Source organism: Poecile atricapillus, chromosome W, assembly GCF_030490865.1.
Source record: "Poecile atricapillus isolate bPoeAtr1 chromosome W, bPoeAtr1.hap1, whole genome shotgun sequence".
In the NCBI taxonomy this organism is placed as follows: domain Eukaryota; kingdom Metazoa; phylum Chordata; class Aves; order Passeriformes; family Paridae; genus Poecile; species Poecile atricapillus.
The window spans coordinates 105,295,077-105,312,720 of record NC_081288.1 but is presented as its reverse complement, the minus strand read 5'-3'; the positions used below and the strand labels follow the sequence as shown (position 1 = coordinate 105,312,720).

The 17,644-nt window shown below is 37.4% G+C and overlaps 1 protein-coding gene across 1 annotated transcript in view; it reads right to left on the bottom strand.

Moving 5' to 3' along the window:
• Nucleotides 1–710: 710 nt before the first annotated feature.
• LOC131591493 (kinesin-like protein KIF2A) overlaps nt 711–17,644 on the bottom strand; it is a 114,252-nt gene continuing 97,318 nt past the window's right edge. Inside the window, exons 16-20 of the mRNA XM_058862262.1 lie at nt 13,873–13,940; nt 10,720–10,870; nt 9,045–9,146; nt 4,140–4,275; nt 711–2,426 (exon numbers count right to left, since the gene is read on the bottom strand). Of these exons, the coding sequence (XP_058718245.1) occupies nt 2,341–2,426; nt 4,140–4,275; nt 9,045–9,146; nt 10,720–10,870; nt 13,873–13,940 (543 nt within the window). The 3' untranslated portion in view covers nt 711–2,340. The remainder of the gene's footprint in view (nt 2,427–4,139; nt 4,276–9,044; nt 9,147–10,719; nt 10,871–13,872; nt 13,941–17,644) is intronic.

Below are 17,644 nucleotides of genomic sequence, written 5' to 3'. Positions count from 1 at the left end.
GCTAGAGGAATTCAAGTGCTGTATTAGTTTTTTAAATCTCCATTCTCACTGATTCAGTAACAGTGTAGATATGATCTTTAGAGCAGGTTCTATTGCAAAGCCTGTCTCTTAACATTCCTCCCCTGCCCAGTTGATGCAATTTCAGCTCACATGTGCTACTTGACAGGAAATGTCATTTTCAAGACTTAGTAAAAAGTTGCTGAAATCTAACCGCCTCTGTCCTTCCTGTCTTCTTTGATGCTCCTATGAACCACATTCTGTGTGTGGCTCTGGGCTTGCATGGATGAATAGTAGGGAAGCAACTGTTTCTCATGTAGGATGTCTCAATCTTCAGAGGCTTTTTAGAAAGTAAGATTTTTCTAGAAAGCTGCTGCCTTCTATTTCATTGGGGCTTTTTCTTTTAGCTGTGATGGAAGACATTCTTAAATGTTCAGAAAGATACGTGGTGTTTCTTTTAAGATCTGTTGTAAAACTTGTCAGGATAGTCCTCTGGGGAGCTTGGTCCTATATGACAAATTTGTACAGAATAGTTAGTTCCAGAAGTAAATATTCATTCTGAAATCAGATGCCTTTTGAAAAGTGGAATTCAGATGTGTTTGCAATATCAAACCCTTTCCAAAGTGGAAAAGAACTTTCATAGAAGTAAATTCTCATTTGTAGTTCATTTAATAGCTTATTTTATTAAACACAGTATGTAAAATGTACATTGTTTCACTTTAAATGTTTACACACAAGAGGATTTTTAACCACAAAGCAACAAGAGCTTCCCATACCCTACCTTCCTATGGGAGATACATATATTAAATGCTACAATAATTCCTGGCTCATTAAACTCTTTTCCTTGCCTTCCCTTTATTTCTCTCCAGGCCTGGCACAAACAGGTTTGAATTACAAAAGTAATTTTTAAACAGTTCCAAGGGAAAGTCTGCTGATATGAACTCCTGGAAATGGGGAGAACTCCCTGAGAGGTCTAAAGTTCTTAATTTGGCAAGAAGTTCTTACACAAAAGGTTAATTGTTTTTGGATACTGACTTGCAAAAATAATGTGAGTGCCACCACCTAAAAAGTGCTGATACCTATGGTGCCTTTTGTGAGAATTCAGGTACTTACTGGATTTCTACTAGTACTAGGTAGAGATATTGTGCAAATCCTCAAATTATGCAATTTCACCTCACTTTTCAGCTGCTGGTAATGTACAAAGGGAAAAATAGGCATTAGCTACTTTTTTTTAAAGAATCAGAGCTACTTAAACTATCTGCAAACTACAGTTAATGTACATATAAGCTAGTCATGCATCAAAAGCCAAATTTTAACAATATGTGAAAGGCCAATATGTATTTCTTTAGCTGGATCCCTGAATTTTGACAGTAGGCTTATTCATATGCAGAGGTCAGATGGTACCTTTATTCTGACAGCATTATCACACCATACCACACACTGTATATCTATCTGTATTACTCTAAGGTACAACTCTCCTCAGTACTTCAACATTACCCTTTGTTATACATCAACCAATGTATTTCTTTGTTAGTTTTTATTTTTTGTGTGTTTTCTTTTTTAATTACAGAGAAAATGTTATAATTATATAGCTATTCTTTATGGTATTCAAATAAACCTAAATTTCAGATTGTTTACAAACAGGATGGAAAGTCCAGCTGTATGTTCACTCTAACAGTTCTTGCAGTTCCTGTTTGAAGGATATAGCACATGCTGTGAAATGCACTAGCCACCAAAAACAAGTCTCAAAATGCATTAAAAATATACACACACTAAAAGCAATTTATATTGACAAATATGAATGCTGTTTATTAAGGCTGTGCTTCAGAAAGAGGATGTTTAGGGTTAAGTAGCCTTCATCAAGGCACAGAATGGGAAGAAGTAAGCACAGCTGTTTGCAGAAGACATGTAAAACCACTAGTGAGGTACACATGCAGCAAACACAATTTAAAACTGCACAACTGGTCTTTATAACAAAACTGAACATAGTTAAAAGTAAATACTGTGACTTTTCAATTGTCAGAGTTCTACTTCATTATTAAAAACATGGCAAATATTTCCAAACATAAAATTTACAATTTGAATAAATGAAATATTTTAAACAAAGTGCTTCACAGATCTGAACCCTGCATGGTTGTACTGTCTGGTCTAGAAGCATTTTGTAGACATCATAGGAGCATTTCACACAAAACTGAAAATATAATTCAGATGAGTAATAAACAGGACATTTTTAACATTTTTACACTTTCAAGTAGTTGAGTTCTTCCAACCACTGGGTTTTGTAACATATGTGTCCTACAGCAGTACAGGTTCATAGATTCCTTTAGCAGCAGAGGCCTCCTTTCAAAGGGCACGTGGTCTTTTTGGGTTGATCTGTTTACTGGCCTGTTCCTCCTCTTGTAGAGCTGCCCGGAAAGATTTCACTTTATCTTTAATGAAAAAGAGAGAATGAATACTAATATGCCTGTGGTCAACACAGATCCTGAAACTAAGGCCTGATGCCACACATACTGTCCCTAATGTAAAACAAACACTCCACAAAAATAGCTGAAGATACAAACTACAAGAGGATTGAGATAAGCTTAAACTTAATACTTACCATACAAACAAATAGCATAGCAACTTAGTCCCTTCTTAGATGTTACCCCTGTCTCTTCTTAGGAAGAAATTCTTCCCTGTGAGGGTGGTGAGATACTGGCACGGGTTGCCCAGAGAAGATGTGACTGCTCTATACCTGGAAGTGTTCAAGGCCAGGTTGGACGGAGCTTGGAGCAACCTGGTCTAGTGGAAGATGTCCCTGCCCATGGTAGGGAGGAGAATGAGATGATCTTTAAGGTCCCTTCCAACCTAAACCATTCTGTGATTCTATTATAACAACTTTTCGATGAATGTGAAAAGCATTTTTGATTAAATTTTGGAAGTAAACAGAAATGCATCAATCATTTTTTTCATCATAGCTAGTGCAAGAATAGGAGAAACCCTAGAAAAGAGGTATGTCATCCTTTCCTATTTATATTCCTCCTCCACTCCCGTTCCACAGTATTATGCCCAAGAATGGGAAGAAGGAAACAAAACTGACAGCATAAAAAAGTCAGTCTCAAAGTGATAGGACTAAAAGCTGAAATATTCAGTGACCATTATGTGCCATGAGCATAACAGAAAAGTTATGGGGAGAAAGAAGCTTTAACAGTTCTTCCCTCCTGTAGAGCTATACATGTATCATGCTATTTGTAAAGATGCAAGGATCGTTTAGATATCCTTTATCTCCAGTATCTTGTTTCAAAAGCAGTATTTAATAAGTTATGGAAGAACAGGAAGTCACCTAAACTGGATTTTTTCTGCTGTTGCTCAAATTGTCTTTCCCTGAGGAGGAAGCCATCATCCATAAGAAACAAAGGAATGTACATCAAATTCTTTGCTAAAGTATACTGGTACCAATACATGCATACAAAGCAAGCAGGCCACATCTGATTTACTTGATGTATTCTAACTTACACTAGATACCCAGACTGAGTAAAATGTAAGAATTTATCTTATAAAGAGTTTTCTAACACAGATAAAAAACTCCAAAATAAACCAGCATAGCATCTGCTGGAATGCAGATAAATAGAGAAACTAAAATGAAAAATTAATCTCCATGAGGTACCAAGGTGACATGCTGATTTTAAAAGACAAATGAAAGAGTCCATTTTGGTAACTAAAAATTATTTGCAGTTTGTTTTTAAACAAAGAGAGGCTGACAAAATTTTGACAGAAAGGCTGCTAAGGAAAAAAGTAGGCTAAAAGCCACACTACTCAGAACTCAACATTACTCTTAAGCACAGACTGAAAAACAACAACAAGTTTTCTTTTTCTTTACATTATTCTTTTGGAACAAAGAAAAAAAACCCAAAACAACCCAAAGTTACAGGATCAAGTTTATACTTCCTGGAGGTAAAGCAGACTCTTCCATTAAACTAGGATGGATTGAATACAGATGTGAACTTGTTCTTAAATAAATGTTCCTTTCTCAGAACATTACAGGACAGCATAAGGCAAAAAAAGACCCCAAAACATAACCACACTGTTTTTATCTCCTCATTATTACTGCAAGTGTCCATGACATATGAAAATGCACACAAAAGTGATTAAAAGCAATCTACCTCTAAGTTCAGTCAGAATATAAATTTTTTGCTCTAGAATTGCTTCAAGTTGGGTAGCATAAGAATCCACATCATAGTCTACTTCTTCTGTCATCTCAAGAAGAGCTTTTTCATCTTCCAGCCATCTAATAGATTCCTAGGTAAAAGTTAAAAAAAACTCAACTAAATATATTAACAAAGTTTCAATGCAAGTTTCAAGACAATTCATGAGCTGAATTACTCCTTTTCTCAAGATGGCCACACTTTTACTGTCTAGTCACCTCACTATAATGTTTCAATCCTAAAATGAATCCTTATTCCTAATTTAGCAAAATTGTATGTTTTCTACATAGTTTCTTAACTCCAATGGTCATAACAGCAACAGACAAACCCCAGCTACCCCAGGTCTCTTCAAATTCAGAACATTAGATGGTTGTAAAACTAAGAAATTAAGAACTTTATTTCATGGTTAGGTACCCTTAGGTAGGTATCAAACTTTGAAGCCAGACTTCAATTTTAAGTATGGGCTGGTTGCCATTGACAATAATCATTATTGTGTCATTATTACAGCCAAGGAGCCAAAATAATTCTGTCCATACTCAAAACCAGTTTTGAGAGAAACTGTATAAAAGAAGAGCTAACTCTCCAGACAGATAAGAGTACTGTAAAAGATGGTTAAAGCAGATCTTAGGCATCTTTGCACTCTGAATATTACAAATAAAAAAAAAAAAAAAAAAAAGAAAAAGAGGGGGAAAAAAAAGAAAAAAGTCTTGCAGCAAAGAGGAATGCAACCAGGCACTTAAAGGTTACAGAATCATGCAAAGCTGTGATTAGAGAAATTGATCTCCTTGGAAATGCTTTTATTAAAAAAAAAAAGTAAGCAGCTGACAGTTCTATGCATGCTGAGCCTGAAATACTAAAATTAAGTCTTTCACTCTTTGCTCAATAGTTCAGGTGATATTGAAAGCACAGTCCAAACCCCGTATATGTTTTATTGCCTTTCAGGACAGATGGAGCTCTCACATTGGGATAAGATTCACGTCATCTAACATAAACTTGTATATCCAAGAAACAAGGGAAGATCAAGATGTCTTGAGTACAATTAATTCAGTTAATTTATTTTAGAGATTTTTGTTAGGATAGGATGTTTTGTATCCCAAAATCAACAGCTTCCAGGAAAAAGCTGACAGAAGACAACTTCTGCATGTTACAGCTTTTAGATTTTGTATTCGTGCAACCCATCTTCACCCATGGCATAAACTAACAAGTAATGCTGCAGATGAAAGTAGCTGACACTCAGACACATTTCCTTCTAATGACTGCTGTGAAGAGCAGTAATCTTCAGCATAAGGCCAGATGGACACACAGAGGCAGCAACATCTTAACCTAATGCAGTTTGTCTCTCCAGAAGTTGCAAGCATTAGGACACAACTATGGCATATGGCATGACTTCCATACTTTTGCATACTTTACTTCAGGGCTAATGTTTCAAAATAACTAAATATCTGCATCTGTTATAAAATATGTTATTTAGCATCATAACTGTATTACATGAACACATATCAATATTCCACTAAGTTACATACCTGAATTTAGGAAATGTGTTGTATTGGTTTGGCATGGCCTGGTTTTTGGCAGCAGGGGGGCCACAAAGATGGCTCCTGTGAGAAGCTGCTGGAAGCTTCCCACCATGTCTGGTAGAGCCAATGGCTGATGGCTCTGAAGATGGACATGCTGCTGGCTAAAACTGGGCCAATTAGAGTGTGATAGATTGATATTTAAGAAACAAAGAGAAACACCTAAAGAAGTTTAGGCTGCTGGAGGCTGATGGGAGTTTTTCTCCTGGCCAATAACTGACCATTTCTGAGAATTGACAGTAGTTCTGACCATTGAAAAGTGATTTCAACCTGTGAACACCACCTTAAGACATAAGGCCGGGAATTTATTTGTCTCTTTGTTTTCCGGCTGTGAAAGGTAACAGACCTCCGGCTGGTCCCACTCCACCCCCGGCCTTGTCCGGCCTAGGGGGGAGGGGGCTGAGCCGGACTCCAGCAGCTCCCAGGCAGGAAGGATGAAGACTGTGTGGTGGCAGGAGCTCCTTCCCAGAGGGGCTAAGCTCTCAGAAGGCTACCTGAGCCTTATACAGTCCCAGGCTCGGCTGCAGTTTTTGCTGCTCCTGAGATTCACCAGAGACTGAGTAAGGAGAGAGAAAGCCATTGACATGGGGCGGGCTGAGACAGTGACCACACTCTCCAAAGCAGCCATGAAAAAATCTTCCATCACAGACAGCTCCAGCTGCTGCTCTGGCAGAGATCACAGAACCATCTACAAAGCCTGGGCAAGATTTTAACTCTTTCACTACCCAGTAAGACTTGCAGATTAATCTTTTTTTTTTTTCCAGAGAGAGAGGAAGAAAGAGAGTGATCAACAGGTAAAGAGACAACATAAACTATCAAAGACAGTGAAGAAAGGAATTAAGTTTCAGATAGGGGAGAGAAATAAGGAGATGCTTTAATAAGCTGAAATATTCTTTTGCCAAAACTATGGAGATGGACAATAGTGTTCTGAAAAAACTCCTTTAATTTATGACAGAGTATATTGGGGGGAATGGAGTATTTCAAAGTGTGGATTTAAGCAAATGGTGAAGTAGTTGTGATCTTACAAGATGCTGGAACAGAAACAGAGAAGTAATAGTTGTTGAAGTTTTGTGGCCCTTAAGAAGCAAAGAGAAAACTTCTGTTTCCAGAAATGATCACAGAGACAGATGAAGAGAACTTTTGCCTTTAAATAACTCATCCTTAAAATGACACCCCTTGACCTATGGCCCATAACACACCTCAGAGTGGTGTGAAATGGGAGAACTGATGGCAGAGTTTTCTGGGCAGCTGGCATCAGAGAAATAGAAAGCCATGAGAAAAATGTTTTTCTTGTGAAAAACTCTATAGATTGGCAGAAGAGAACTTCTTTTTGTCTACAAAGACTGATGAAAAGACTATAGCAAAGTTGGGATTGTTTTAACCACCAGGTTTTTTTGTCTCTATGTTGTCATGTAAACAAGAGAATAGTTGTGTGGTGGAGAAAAAGGGTTCCTGGAGGTTTTATTCTGGTTTCTTATTCTTGTAGTTTTGTTAATAAACTTTCTTTATTCCTTTTAAGTTTTAAGCCTGTTTTGGTCTTCTTCTAATCCATATCTCATAGCAAGAAATGAGTAATTTTTCTAGTGATTTTTTTAGCTAATGCTTTAAAACCACGACAGAGAGGTTGGTAACGCCTCTGTGATGACATATTTAAGAAGAAAATTAAAACAAAGTCAGAGGTTTTTGCTTCTAGTCAGAGAAGAGGTGAGAAAATGTGAGGGAAAACAACATGGCGACACCAAGGTCAGTGGAGAAGGACAGGGAGGAGGTGCTCCAGGCTCCAGTGCTGAGATTCCTCTGCAGGGCGTGGTGATGTCCATGGTGAAGCAGGCTGTCCCCCTGCAGCCCATGGGTCCATGGGGGATGCAGAGATCTACCTGCAGCCTGCGGGGGAAGATGCCCATGCCGGAGTGGGTGGATGCCTGGAGGAGGCTGTGATCAGTGAAGAGAGGGGGCCCCTGCTTCCAGGCTGGAGCAGCCTGTTCTTGGAGGACTGCACCCCATGGAAAGAAAGACCCACATTGCAGCAGTTTTGGAAGGACTGCCTGTCTGTGTGGGGGGAATTCAAGTTGCAACAGGTGCAGTAGGGCTGCTGCTCATGAGAGTGGACCCAAGCCGGAGAAGTTAATGGAGAACTGTGGAGGACTGTCTCCTGTGGGAGGGACCCCACGGTCTCACAGGGGAAGGGCTCCTCCCAGAGCAGCAGAAGGAAATCTCGGTGATGAACTGACCAAAACCCTCACGCCCTGTCTCCCTGTGTTGTCAGTGGGAAGGAAGGAGGGGCTGGGAGGAAGCAGTTTTAAGGGCTTATTTTACTTCTTATTATCCTCCTCTGATTCTGTTAGTAATAAAATTCACTTTGTATCTCTAAGTTGAGTCTGGTTTGCCCTTGAAATATTTCTCCCAATCCTTATCTCACTCATGAAGTGTTCATCAATTTTTTTCCTCCTCTGCTCAGCTGTGTCAGGGGAGGGTGATCGAGTGACTCTTGCAGGTGCCTGGCATTGGGCCAGTGTCAAAACACAACGTGTGTATTCCCTACAGGTTTAATGTTTTGCTATTTTCTTGCAGGAGCTGCTCCAAATGGACAGCCTGACTAAAGATTCTAAGGTTATGAACAGAAACAATTCACATTTCCTTCTGAAAACTAGTAACTCGTACATATTAGAATTTATTTTGTAGATATAGAAGGCTCTGTGGTGCTCATCAACATTACACAATGTGGTCATTACTCTTTTCAAAGACCCTGAGTAGTAGCAAATGAAAACCTTATGTATCTGCAAAAAGGAAGAGAACAGACACTTAGAAATATATTTGTTTTTTCTGGATCTCAGTATCTCAGACAAAGATGTCACAGAAAGACATTTAGAGAAAATACTTGGAGGGAGTATTGCTGTATTTTAGAGGGAGATGACCACACAGAAATGGTGCTGATGTAGGGACATTACTATATAGACACATTACTATTAATTGCCAGCTTTGGCATAGGAATACTAGCATAGACTAGACAGTGAAATTGAAAATTTTGAGACCAATCTGAGTAAGCTCCCTACAACTAGAAAAAACAGTCACTAATGCTGGAAAAGGACTAACACAAAAAATATAGTAAATAGTTTAAATAGTAAAAAGAAAATAGTAACTTTTCTTACAATAACGACAGTCTGTTTAGGAAATCTCTGAAAGCAGTAGAATGACTAGATGATATCCTACATCTTCAAGAGTATGCACTTTCATTGGCAAAACCTGAATTCTTGTATTAGGATAAAACAAGGTAGGCTCCATCTTTTACCTGGAAGACAGCCCTGTGGTCTTCTACTACTTGGTCTTCCATTTCCACCATTTGTGACACAGCTTCATGGAAAGTAAACAACTGTGGAGAAACTTCCTCTTCCTAAAAGCAATAGTTAAGCTTGTTAGACTCAAAAGAACTGTGGCTACAGGAAATATATTGAATATAATCACAGATCATGAAAAGAAATATGCAGAAAGCAGAACCTGTCAAAAATAATACTTTCTAACAAGAAAGTGTCCAGAAATGAGTGGATAGAGCAATAAATTTAAACTGTTCACAGAGTTAAATCTAATTCATATTCATTAAAAATTTCCAGTCACTAACCCTAATGGATACTGGAAAACAGAATATTCCGCATGAAAAAAAACAAAACAAAGTCAAAATAGTGGGAGTAGGAATTCATAAGGGAAGAATGTTAATTTCTATTAAGTTTAAATAAGAAAACTTGTTTTCTGTTGGGGCTTTTTGTTGTGTCAATTTTCAAAAAAGAGAACAGCAATTACATTCAATGCATTTCAGGAAATCAAAATTAAATTAACCTTTTGGAAAAAAAGTGTAGCAAATGTAAAGTAAAAAATCCAAAAAGTATGTTGTGATGAATACATTAGAAGAATGCACAACTTGGATTTACAAACTGGGACAAATGGGACTTCTTTAAACATAAATAGTTAATCACAATAAAAAGAGAAAGCACTAGGTAGGTTGCAATTAATGTTTTAGCAAAACAGTATGGTTCCTTATACTGTGCTTTTAAAATCTTTTAAAAAACACCTTGAAAAGCTTAATTGAATTCCACATGAACAAGGAAAAAGTATGATATGAAAGGATATCTGGCTGTAAGGACAGTCCAGTGGGAAGCTCTACGAATCACTAGCATGTTCTTATAAAATCCTGGAAGAAGAGACAGCTGTTAAAACAAGAAATACAGCAAACACCATATAGAGGTGTTTGAAAAGGCAGAGAGTGGAGAAAAATAATTTAGGGTAATAAAGATTTTTCTTTTGTACCTTTCATCAGCATTTTCACAAATCAACTTGAACATTTAAGGAACCAAGACTGGAGCTAATAATCAGTAGTGAGGGAAAAAATATGCCCTTTATAAGATGCCTATCAATCCCAGCTCTCCACTCATGCAGCCCAAGGAGACATCCTGGGAACATGATATGCCTTTCTCCCAAACATTGCTCGGGGGTTTCACTCCATGAAAATCAGGATGTTGGGAAGAGGAATGATGGGTAGCCAGATTTCTAAACATAAAGACAAACTCGCTTGAAACAGGGTTCCATGCAGGAAAAGTAATGGTCAAAACCATAGGAGTGTTAAATAAAATGGATGCATTTCCCAGGCTACTTCTAACTAATAAGACATCAAGCTATACTGGAAAAATGCACACTAAAAATGTGAGTGCCTAGAACAGACCCTGCCTAGATATTAAAAGCCCTAATCTGCAAGGAAGATAAGGAAAAGTAAAACATTCTTCTTTCACCATTCAAGAAACCTTTTTTTTTTTTGTGTATGTGGGAATGAACATTATAGCATAAAGTGAAAAGGTTAAAAGGCATGCTGTATCTACTTAATGATATTGCTAACGGGCTACAAATACACATTACTGTGGATTTGTTTTACCACTGTATTTATCATCTCTTTCCATACAATGCTGTAAACCACTCACATTTTGTTCACAAAGCAGTTTGAGATCATCTCTCTGAGGAGAGCTCCCCACACCCCACTGTGTCTCTAAGTCATCGATCTGATTGGGAGCATGGTGTATACTAGGACAGATATCTCCTGCAGCACTCGGATCAACCATCAATTCCTTCACCCTACATTCAGATAATATTTAAATTGTAAATTAGTAACTTCTTGTTCAAAATAGAACAAAAAATAAAGCTCATTTATGCACAATTTATTTAATTTAATAAGGATGCTGATTTCAGCTTCACAAATTTAATGTACTTTCAGTGACAAAAAGATGTTAGCTCCTAAAAAGCACAGACTTTCAACTACTTGCAGGTGGATTGCAGTCCATCTCACAAGAGGCATTTTTTTGATTGAAATCTTACTACTCATTAACTGTTAAGAGGGCATAAATGTCCAGACCCTCAATATTAACTCCTCAGTAAGGAATAATATTTGAAAGAAAAGTTCATTCAGCATCCTAAACTTGACCATCTTTTTTTTTCTGTGCACACAATTGTGCTTTAAAAAAATTAGTCATTCAGTACCCTACTAGATGTTATAAGCAAATCCACCAAGAATTCTGAAGAAAATAATAATTTGCAGCCAACTATCTCAGAGAATAAATAGATCTTTTAATTAAAATAATTTAAAAGGTGAAAATATCTCATTAAAATGTAAGGTTATTGCAGCATGAAAATAGTTTGATTGCTAATGATTCTATAAAAAAAAGCCCATTTAAAAGAATGCTTATGAAACAGAGACATCAAACTTTTCAAGTATAGCAAGTTTTAGAACAAATTTTTAATTTTTAAGGGTAATTTCTTTTTGAAGTAGCATATATTTACTACAATGGAAACTATATTTCATTCATCTTTGGAATGATTAAAAGTTATTTAAATATATATGTATTAAAATTTTTTTAATTTTTATTTAGTTATATTCAAATTTCCATAAACACAGACTTGTCAGATTTGGTCCATTAAATGTATGAAGGTGACATTGCTTTTTTTTTTTAACGTATGAAGGAAATTAGCAAGCTTGGATACAGAGTGTGGTTGTTGTGAACAAAATAATGGGAAGATGATTGCAGATCATGCAGAACCATAACCAGACAAACAAAATAAAAGTATGTGTGACTCAAGGCAAGGGGACTAATGAAAGGTTTGTCTGTAAAATTACATTGCCAAAAAAAAAGTAAAAAATAAATATTCCATATATAGAATGAAGTAGACCTGGTGATTGAAGGAGAAAAGTTGTCATACTCATAAGGAGAGAGATCAGAGTGACTGCCACTACCCTGTGAGAAGGGAATGTCTGAAGGACTAATTCCAAATTCCTTTACTCTGCAGCAGCAAAATGCAGCAGCAAATTAAAAGAAAATGATCTCATAAATACAGTTAAAATAACTGTTTTGCATTCTTTTATAGTTTTACAATAAAATTATTTTTACATTAAAAAAGATGACATTTAAATCTTCTGCAAATAGTTACAGATCACTAACAAAATTGAGCAAAATCAGTGATGGTAATTTGCAGGAGAGTATAATAGCAGTGTTTTCAGAAGAGTAATTCCAGATTTCAGTCTGTGCAGTTAATAAAATTTGCTCTACATTCATTACATTTCATTAAACTGATCCTTTTAACATATCAAACCACTACAGTACCTTAAATTCTATACTGCCTCATCTTACACTGCACAGACACTGGTGTTCAGCACCTAAAAACTACTTGTACTATGAAAATTATATATTGGTAGAAAAAATTAAAATACTACACAAAACACATGAAGCAACTTTATAGTGATAGGCATAAAAAATTATCTCTACCCTAGCCAAAACCAGCACAACCCTGTAAAAACATAAATTTAACATCAAGGGAAAGAAATGGTTTCTGCACACCAATTTAGCATACTAGGAATAGGTATTTGTTTTTCAGTGTCCATTTCTGAAGTCACTTCAGCAATATGTATTCTATAAGGGATAGAAAGATACAACTCGTTTTGATTAATGTGACATCCTTCATTATGTTACTGTAAGCAGGGGACTAGATATCCCCTTCTCACCAGGAAGGAAATCACATAGACTGATTCAAGCCAGGCAGATTTGCTACTAACTTGATCCAAACAGAAAGACATTTGGATACCCAGAGGAACAGATAAATTATCCTAATAGCCCTTTGTGCCCAATTAGTGACTAGCTGCAGGGAGGGGGCAGGGGAAACAAAGCAGGGGAGGATGTGGTTCTGCCCTATCTTTCACTGGGGCAAGCAGACCACTAGGTGGTAACGTCTTCTGCCAAAACCATGCTTTCTGATGGCCCAGAAACTTGTTTGCCTCCTTTGTTCTTTGCAGCAAAGTGGTGGGTGGGTCTCTGGAGTGCAGGGTCTGATTGCAGGCATATGCAGGACCCCATCTCCCAAAACATTAATCATAGAACTGCAGCTGTGGAAGGCTCCTTTCACACTGACTGAAGAGACAAACACTTTCAGAGAGTAGTACAGGTCTCAAAGATGATGCATCAGGCTCTGGAGGCACTAACTTCTTCTCCACTGATTATGTCACTGTTGGATTAGCTGACTGTATTTAGGGGTCTCAGATATTTGCCTGAAGTTGGGAAATATAAAATTTAGGCCCCAGCAATTGCTGAATTTTCTTAAGAATAAGCTAGTTGAGATATATCTATATATATGATATATCAAACATATAAAATAAACATGCTGGCAACTGAATGCAATTCCACCAAGGGGATGAAAAATCACATTGCAGAAAGGTATTTCAGCTAACATCCCAGGGAATCATCATGAAAACTACCTACCCCTAATGCAAGAGGTGATACCTCCAGAGCAGGAACAAAACTAAGAGAGGAATTTCCCAGTTTCCTTGCAATCTCCACTATATCCATTTCTGGATAATGGCTTAAATGCAGTTTCTCTTGATTCTCTTGTAATGGTTGTAAAAAGTTACAAATTTAATTAAATGTGAGCCTGAATCAGTAATCAGTATTTTGGGTTGAATCTTATTAAGAAATTCAACTAAACTACACTAAAATTTTACAAGTAGTTAAAATAATTATACACCATGGAACAACAATATTCAAATATCAGTGATCAACAGCCAATATATCTATAAGCAATAACATTTTCCATACCTATTTGCATATCTCAATGTATTTAGAGTGTTTTCACATGATGCTATCCCCGGAGAAATTGTAGCGATCTGGAGAAAACAAGCCATGCATTAATAAATCACTTTGTACAGATGAAACGGTAGATGAATTTAAATTAATTTTTTATCTCCACTTTTATTTGAGATGTTCTACAAAAACTGTCTACTATGTACAGCTGTCCTAATGTTGGAAATGATACAAAGGTTAAAATATTTTTGTAACTAGTCAGTCTTGTTCTCCTTTGCCCTGGGGGAAGGGAAATAAAGTTTCTTTTCAAAGGACTGCTTCATGGCTCAAGGCACGATTAACTAAACATCTCAAGAGACTGGGAGTATCACAGAAGATACACAAAAGATAACAACCATTAACGACCATTACGACCATTAACGACCATAAACTTCAAATGTAATATATGGTTGTATAATTTGTGTTTTATTGTATATGCATATAAGCAGTAAGAAGAAATAAAAACTAGTTACAAGTATCAAACACATATGCATAGCAAGGAGTTGCAACAGGACAGCCAGGAGCCAAAGGAAAAGGGTAATTTGCAAAAAAACCAGAATGGCACCAAGGATAACAAGGCCCACCCAAGCAAAATCAGCGTACTAACGACTTAGTGATTTGCACCTAATACCGAACTGATCTTCAGACCATGCATTTCAATACTCAGTTCCCATAACTCTCCCCCTCCCGTGGAACTTCATTAACAAACCAAACAGAAAATATCTCCAAATCATACATCTCAAAACTCAGTTCCGTAAAGCCACTCAAACCTTTCCTCTCTTCTCGGAAATCTAGTTAACAAACCTACAATAAATATGAATACGCAACAAACCCTGAGAGAAAGAACTGTACAGCCTCAGGCTGTAGAAACTGTATAAAAGCTCACTCCTCCAAAAGACAAGCTTGAACTTGGAATCAGTGCAACAGAGGCTGATTCAGAGTTCACCCAGAGTCTACCCCAGGCTCGAAGCTGACAGTGATTGTGGTTGCTTGCAAAATTCTATTTTGCAAATTTTATTAATAAAATGGTTATTGATAAATTTTGGCTGCATTTCATTTATAACACAAACATCACTCCTGGCATGGTGAGCGACACCTGGTTGTCCTGGGGTGACTTTATGATGCTTGTATCCCCAATCGTCTGTTCTGTTTATGTTGTATATTAAGTTCTGCACCTTTAAGACTGGTTCTGAGAGTGAAGGTTTGGGGTGGGGAGGGACAAGAAGAAGCGCGCAGTTTGTTTTCAGAAATGGCACTCAGTCCCGTGCATGCTGCTCTGGACTGTGTTGTCTGCAGCACAGACAGACAGTGGGCCAGAGCTCTCCTTTGTTTTTAGATAGTTTTTATCTAGCTGAGGCAGAGAAATTCCCTGGACTGTTTTTTTTTCCTTTTTCCTTGGATCTGTTCAAACCTGCTCTGGACTGAAAACCCAGACAAACCCTGGGAGCTCACGCCTGTGGCCCACCGGGGCCTGGGCCTCGGCACTTTCCAGCGCCGGAGGGACTGATAAGAGACTGAGCGAGCCGAGCTACACCACATGAAAAAGACTTTTCTGGATTTGCCATCTCTTCCAACAGCGAGAGGTTTTATTGTTTAATATTAATCAGTTTCTGTTAAATAAACAGTTTTTTCCACTTTTCTCCAAGGAATCCTTTTCCCAAACCAGTTGGAGGAGGGGCTGTTTGAATTTGCTTTCTGGAAGGACCCCATTCAGCGGTTTTCTCCCAAAATTGCCCTAAACCAGGACAATGATACCTGACAAGTGTCATAACATCAGTGGACTGCTCTAACTTTTTGAAGAGTATAAGCTACAGCTAATATTGGGAAATGTCACTGTAGGTGCTGTCAGACATAATGATACCCCCTTCAAGGCACAAGAATCCATGAATAAGACACAGTCTGTTGAATAGAAATGTGCACTACATCATATATCCTCATGCATCAACAAGTCCAATTCTGACAGGACAGGAGTGTTGGAACCCTGGGCACAGAGAATTTCAGGCTTTCTGTGCTGACAGGCACTGACCTACAGCAAAACTGTATTTGACCTGAGGCTGTGGAAAAGGCTTCCAAAATTGAGTGATGGAACTGAGATTGTTAATGTGCAGTTTGAATAGAAGTGTGTTATATCACTTAGTGGAAAATTTAGACTTTAAGGTTTTAGAATATAGTAATATGTATGCAACAAGATGGAGGTTTTAGGGCATAGGCTTGTCTTGATTTTTCACCTTCTTCATGGGTTTAAGTGATATGTGATTGGGTGGAAAAGTCTGCAGTGCAGAACACAGGTGTTTGGTTATTGGGTTAAAAGTAAAAATAAACTAGTTGGCATTTTATAATTGTGTAGTTGACACTTAAAAGGCCTTGCAGAGAGAGATCTGGGACTCCATTTTTAGTTTGTTAGCTTAGCATGCTAAAGAACTCATGGTCTGTGAGAATGTAACATAGATAAGAAATAATAAACATCTCTGAGTCGGAACAAGAATACCATCTCTCGCCCATTAATTCTAACCCTGAGGAAAAGAACGAGACAGTTTACACAGGACTACAATCTCTCCAACCTTTGCTTCCTCATTTGTAATTCCAAATGAGGATGGAAAAAGTAGCACTATTTAAGGATAGGAAGATCTTTTAGACATGTAATTATCCTTCTTCCTATTTTGGATGTTTCTGCATTACTTATAAACCATCACAGTGGGATCAATGGTCCTTTTGGGACACTGAAGACACCAAATTCTCACTTTTTTCCCTAGAGAGTTGAGAGGTCTGGGACTCCAGCTATGGCTGAAGCGTGTCAAGAGTGCAGCATGTAAAGGATGCAGTACTGGTTAAAAAAATTAGACTATTCTCTGTATCTACCTGTGTTGGGTTGACCTTGGCTGGATATCAAGTGCCCACCAAAGCCACTTTATCACTCCCCTCCTTAACTGGACAAGGGAGAGAAAATATAATGAAAGGTTCATTCGTTGAGATAAGTGTAGGGAGAGATAACTCACCAATTATCATCACAGGCAAAACAGACTTGACTTGGGGATATTAATTAAAATTATTACCAATCAAATCAGAGTAGGATAATGAGAAGTAAAATCAAATCTTAAAAACACTTTTCTCCCACTCCTCCCTTCTTCCATGTTAGAGTCTGAGGCACAGTGTGTGCCCTTATCTTTGATACCTGGCTCTGACGTCCAAGAAAACACTGAATTTTCTGTAACACCATGAAAATAATTGTTAAAGTTAAATAGAAAAACTAAAAGTGTGAGTGTATAAATTAGAGACTTTTCTTAAATCACTGGGTGAAAAAGTTAATTTAGAGTTTAAACTAGTTTAGAGAACAGAAGACAAGATACAAGATTTAGAGTGTTGTCTCTTGTCCTTTCTTCTTCTTCTAGAAGTTTTTGAGTAATAGTAAGTGATTGGATAAAGAATGCTACAGTGCAGCACACAGGTGTTAGGTCATTGGGTCACTAAGAAAAATAATTTATGTGTCTATTGTTAATTAAGTGAAAATAAGTATAAAAATAAAAGAGCTGAGTATTTTGAGGCCATTTTGTCCTTTGAGCCAATTTGAGCCAAGTGATAGTAGGTTGAACTTAAGCAAAAAGTCTGAGGAAGACATACTAAGTCTTTTGATAATATATTAATAAACATGAGAAACAAGAGCCTAACAAGCCTTTAGAGTATCGTTCCTGACACAGAACCCAGATAAAAGAAACTCCCCGTGAGGGAGTATCCCAGAAGAACTCAACCC